At 39.2% G+C, this 6000-nt stretch overlaps 1 protein-coding gene across 2 annotated transcripts in view; it reads left to right on the forward strand.

The window, feature by feature from the left end:
- Positions 1-6000, forward strand: part of necab3 (N-terminal EF-hand calcium binding protein 3) — a 59395-nt gene that overhangs the window by 44767 nt on the left and 8628 nt on the right. For both annotated transcript variants that reach the window (XM_088088636.1, XM_042505395.2), the window contains exons 9-10: positions 1415-1468; positions 5506-5618. In XM_088088636.1, coding sequence (XP_087944762.1) covers positions 1415-1468; positions 5506-5618 — 167 coding nt within the window. The remainder of the gene's footprint in view (positions 1-1414; positions 1469-5505; positions 5619-6000) is intronic.

Consider the following 6000-nt stretch of genomic DNA (forward strand, 5'->3'; position numbering starts at 1 on the left):
ACCATGTCTCAAATCCTTTTTCACACTCTCTTGCCACATCTTGTGCTCCATCTCATTCTCTCTCCGTCCGTTCTTTTCTTTATTAACTCCTGTTATTCCTATCTTTTGATATTCATTCTTCCACTCCTTTCAGCCTCTCTCAAAGCATTTGTCTCTTTCTGGCCCTCGGTTTCGCCGACCCAGAGGGACTCAGAGTGCAATATCAAAACAATTCATAACCTGCAGGATGTTCAGAGTGCAATATCCATCCCCACACTTCAATGCAACCTCCATCTCTCTCACACACACACACACTCCCTTTCTCTGCTCTCTCACATGCAATAGAATGAGTTTTCTGCCTCAAAGGTTATGTCCCCTGTAACACACACACACACACACACACACACACACACACACACACACACACACACAAAGACCACAACCTTTAAAATGGAGAGCTCATTCTGTTTTATTACCTTTAGTGTATTTCATTATTCATTACATCATACGTTTATAGAATACATGCAGTATACAGCCTAAGGATATGCTTGAAAGAACAAATCATGTGCGGTGAATTACATGTTTCCTAATTGTTTTGCTTTAAAAATGTAATTTTAATCTACACTCGGCAGTGTGGCTATGGCTCATTCCTTTGCTCTGCTATTACTTTTTTAGCTAAAAGAAACACAATGGCATTACTGAATGAATCGATGTAACCTTTATAGCACTGCAGGGAATTTGTCTCACACAATGGCCTTTAAAAATATGTCAAATCACACACATTAAGCCATCGGATGTCGTATGACAGCCAAAGAGAAAAAAAAACCCATTACAGTAAAAGCAGTGATTCACATATTTCGTCCATTAACTTTGCCGCCTTTCATGTTCCTCATAATTGACAACAGCCTGCAAACACATTCAGTTTACCCACAGGTAAAAATGACTGCAGATGGGGTGCAAATATACTCAAAACCATCAGCACTCATCAACCAGGATCTCATGTTCAGGTTGTCGAATACCGATGCTTTTCATAGCCATCAAAGTCTTATGCTAATGAACAGCCTGTAATTGTTTGTCTTTATGTAACTTCTGTGTAGTTATGATAAGTTGACTACTTAGCTCAAAAGTAGCTGATGGCATACAATGTTATGCAATGCAATACAATTTAAGTATATAAATGAGGCATTTTGTTGTTAATGAAATGTTATAAAATTGTTCAGACTTATACTGAGTATACTGATCAAATCATTCAATATAAAATGTTTTATTAAAACAAGATAGCAAGGTGCACACAGACATTTAGCTCTTCTTCTATCACAGATGGATTCAGTGTTTAATTATTAATGGCCACACCTCTGGCAACACTGACCTTTCTTACCTGCATGTTTACCAGAGCCAGGAGCTTCTTGTCATATTTTTCCCCTTCTTGTTTCAGGGTCCCAAGTTGGAGCCACTGAAAGAGGACACACTAGCCAGCACGTACAAGTCTGTAAGTCAGCACTGATATAAGCACTTTAAGACTGACCTAAGTCAAGAAGCATTGACCAAACCTTTTGTTTTGTGGGAGGTAGTTTTATTGAGAAGTTTTCCTCATTAAAAGGACAGTTCAACCCAAATAAATGGTGCTATTTCGCAGTCTAGATTGTTTTGGTGTGAGTTGCAGAGGGTTGGAGATATCGACCGTAGAGATGTCTGCCTTCTCTTAAATAAAATGGAACTAGATGGCATTTGGTTTGTTGTGCTTAAAGTGCCAAAAAAAGTACATATGAAAAACTAAAAAGCAATGTCTCTGACCTGTTTATTCAAGACAGTCCACAAATCTTGTTGTGCTCAGTTTCCTTTAGGAACTTTTTTCATTTGACTGAACTACACACACCAACCACATCATCACACAGAAGGATATTTTTGATTTGGGAATGCACTGTCCTTTTAAAGTAGAATCATTTGTTGTCATTACAGTTACTTAAATAGTTGTGATTACCTAAGTGGTGCATAGATTATGTGCATGTATATAAGACACAGAAACTGGTTTGCAAAGATTCTTCTCCCATATAAACCAAACTTACACTTTGCAGACAGCATTTCACAGCAATCAAACACTCAATGTCGAACTATATGGTGAGGCCTCTACATTGTTGAAATGTGACACTTCGCTGCCTGTGGCTGCTGTGCAGCAGAGTTATTATATAGAACAACTCTCTTTATTTCAGATGATACAGTGGCCTGATTGCAGTGATTGTGCCTCATGGTGCAAATCAAGCAGAGAACAAACTAAGAATGTACTTCAGTGGATGATTGCTGATTAAAACTGTTTTCACATTTTTAAAACAAATCACACTTACGTTGTTTTCATTTACATTAATTTTGCATACATCAACATAAAATACAAGAGCTGCACAGCTGAATTACTGCCACTCTGTCTAGACAGGAATATTTTTTTTCAAAACATTTGCCTCTACATATTTAACGTGACTCCATTAACACACCCAGACACTCCTCGTTTTACTCTTTCGTTTAATTGTGTACGCCCCCAGTGTGTTCCAAAAAGCTGGCAAGATATAATTTAAACTCTTTACAGCTGCGCTCAGCAATTATTCCCTCCAGAAAATGCATTTTACTCAGTTACTCCAGTTTGTTCACCGTCCCTGTTCTAAATGTCAAGCAGCACACCTGTTTCCTCCTCGAGCCAAAAAATTCCACGAACTCCTGTACAAGCATTTCTAAGGTCTGTTTTTGGGCCACAGATATACTCACTCTACCTCATTCCAGCTATAAAAATTAATATATGACAAGCCTCAAGGTGAAAAAGTCCATATAGGGAAGCAGTCAAGGGCCAGTTTATGTGTACAGGGTTCACCCTGAAAAGAAAGAGTAAATAAAAGTAACTTGAGTACATTTGACGTTTTCACACATGGACAAGAGAAGTTACTGACTCATGCACTTGAGAGGTAGAAATGGTGTGAAAACGCCCACAGACAGGTGAGTGTATTGTTAGGGGTAACTATAGTGACAGGTATTTCACAATATTCATAACAGCAGAAGTAAGCTGAATGTTTTTACATGTTTTTAGACTGGTTAAAAAAGGAAAGCGGTAGGATTTTAGAGTAAAACCAAAAAGTAAAACCCTGCAGCTATCAATATTGAAAAGAAGCACCTGGATGATCCTTGTGACAAAGAGCTGAGTGACCGAATACAAAAATACTAAAAGTGCATTTCCATACAAATTATAAACCACAAGATTTAAATGATAATTTTATTTTACCTTAAATACAAAAAAGTACGGAGGCACAATCAGTGGAGGGCAAATCTCCACCAGGCTGCTGCCTGACCTGATCGCAGCCACTCTAGAAAATTCTTGTACTTCAAGCAGAAGTGCCATGGTGTGTTTCAGAAAAGATCCAGCACTAACACAATTTGTCTGTTTTTCATAGATTTGCAGTGCGTTACGTAGAGCAGTTTGTTTTTCCCTGCTAACATGCATTGTTATTGAAGTGAACAATGTAGTCATGATGAAAATGAATGTATTTATAATAATTAAATCAGCGCCAAAAATCCTTGATCCCAGTATTAACTTGTCTTGTCTGGAGGCTACGGCACAACAAAGTGGGGAATAACAACAATCAACACAATTAAAATAGATAACCAAAAATCATGTAACTACAAAGGCTACTTACTTATGGTAGAAGATCAAACATCAAGGTAAAATTACAACAGTATCAAAATCGACAAGTCTATCATATCAGACAGGCAGAACCCTCTCCCTCTGAACTCGTCCTGGTGTTGGATGACGCTGTGCGGAGGACAGAATGAAACCAGTTTGCAGCTGGACCACAGAGAGCTGCACTGTGGAACTGTCAGTTTTTGAGCCATGCAGAAGGCCTAAATGTGGCCTCAAATAGACACTAAAGCTTGTTGTTTTTTGCTGATTTCCAGAAAACATGGACCCCTTACTGGCTGGTTAAGGGGAATAAAGAGTTAGCACTCAATGACTGTATAAAACCATCAATAAAACAGGTTTTTCAGCAATTGTGAGTCACTGCAACCACAGGAGTTCTTGGGCATCCAGTCCAAATGAATGCACTAAGTATTAGGCTGATTAACCCAATAGTTTGTGAGATTAACTGCAAACAATATGCGCACACACTGCTTATGCCTGGTGGAGATAACTACAAAACCCTGTATTTTCTCACTCAACTTTAGTGGATTCTAGTTGTGTAGATTTTCATTTTATGTGCTCATGTAGAGTTCTTTCCCCAGCAATACAATTGAGCTAAACGTGTTTTTTTTTCTCCTCAGAAAAACTTTACTTTTAATCTGTACTATTTTTGATAAAAGGATGGTTCAGACAACTCTCTACAGCAAGGTCACTTTTTATGTCATTTTTAAATGCTAGCATTTTTATTAATTAAATTCAGTCCTCCGCTGTATTGAAATGCTGAGAATGCTTTAGAGATTGATATCTCACAACTAAACCTACATGACACACACAACCAAAAATGTTGTTGTTGTGAAGGTTAATCAACCTTTTGAGGCAGATTCAACTCTGTGGAAAAAAAATGCTCCCAAAGGACAAGCTATAAGACAAGTTTCACTTTCTCCTGGTTGCAGTGGTGACTCACTCTTGTATTGAACTGTTGAGAAAGTAAAGAGGGCAGCAGGTCTACACACTGCATTGGGAGATGTGGCAGAGGACCTTAAAGTTCGAGCTCAGTGTCCCTGAAGAGGACGCTGAATCAATGACAGCTGCGGGGATGTTGCTCGTTAGCTGGCCACATCAATCGATGCAGGAAAAAAATATTATTTCAAAGTGTCTTTTCTTTCCCTCTGTCAGGAGGTGCAGGGATTGATATGGAAAGCAGGTTTTTTATGGCACATTTTCATGGTACATTTAGCTGCTCTTGTTACTTTGCCGATGAATTTCGAGGAGCAAAGTGGGGAAAATAACCTGCAACACGGACTTACTGTGGGCTCACATTTAATTGAGAGGGAAAAACTTACCAGCTGCTGTTGCTGGAATACATGAAGAAAATGACAAAGTGAAGACACTGATGAGGTATCTTGCAAACCAAATAATCACTTTGCTGTATTTTTCATGGCTTGAATTTATGAAAAGTAATTGAATTTCACTTTGATTACTTCACAGTTAGTGCCTCTATCTTACTTTAGCAGCTGTCTCCACTCAGGCTTTCTGATACATTGAAAACTGAACATACTGACAAAGTGTTTTTGCAGTGCAAAGTGGTGCAATTTATTGATTTATATTTCATCTGTTCTTAGTGATATATGTACCCTCAGGAAAGTATAATCAGTTCTTCATCAAATGCTTCAAAATATCTGACAATATCTCGACACACGCCCGCACCTCAGGGGCTGATGATGCCACACACACACACACACACACACACACACACACACACACACACACACACACACACACACACACACAGAGAAGCCTTTTCTTCTTCTGGGCAGCTCATGTATCATCCCATCGTTTATTCTCTCCATCTATTGTCCTGCTGCCAACAGAACATCCTGCTGGTTCAGAGGCAGATGTCAGTGAGTGAGGAAGATCTGGACAACTTCCGGAAAGTCCTGAAGAGTTACATCGATGCGACCGCAGCTCACTCTGACAACCTGCAGTGAGTGTGTAGCATGTTTTTAGGCAAAGCAAATATGTCTTTGAAACATTGTCGGGCTCTGCTGCTGAAGTAGCTGTTTGAATGTTGAGACAGTGTTGACTCAGGGGTTTGAATTGTCAGCTGTGCCAAAACCGATGCTCGTGAGAAAACTGAGGGAAATGGATGGAAAAGTGCTGTTCATGAAAAATTCCCATTGGCATTTTACCATCTGTCATCCTGGGATATAGCAGCTTTTTTGGGAGCCTATACTGTGAGAAACTTGATTGAAAATTCAGCCTTGTCTCGCTCCCAAGGTGTCAAAAATACGCCGCTTGGGCAGAGTGATGCAGGGCCTTTAGCATCTGAATGTAACACAACAGGCTTTCAGCCAACTCCAATGTAA

The sequence above is a fragment of the Plectropomus leopardus genome, chromosome 2, assembly GCF_026936395.1.
Source record: "Plectropomus leopardus strain MGB_pleo_1.0 chromosome 2, ASM2693639v1, whole genome shotgun sequence".
In the NCBI taxonomy this organism is placed as follows: domain Eukaryota; kingdom Metazoa; phylum Chordata; class Actinopteri; order Perciformes; family Serranidae; genus Plectropomus; species Plectropomus leopardus.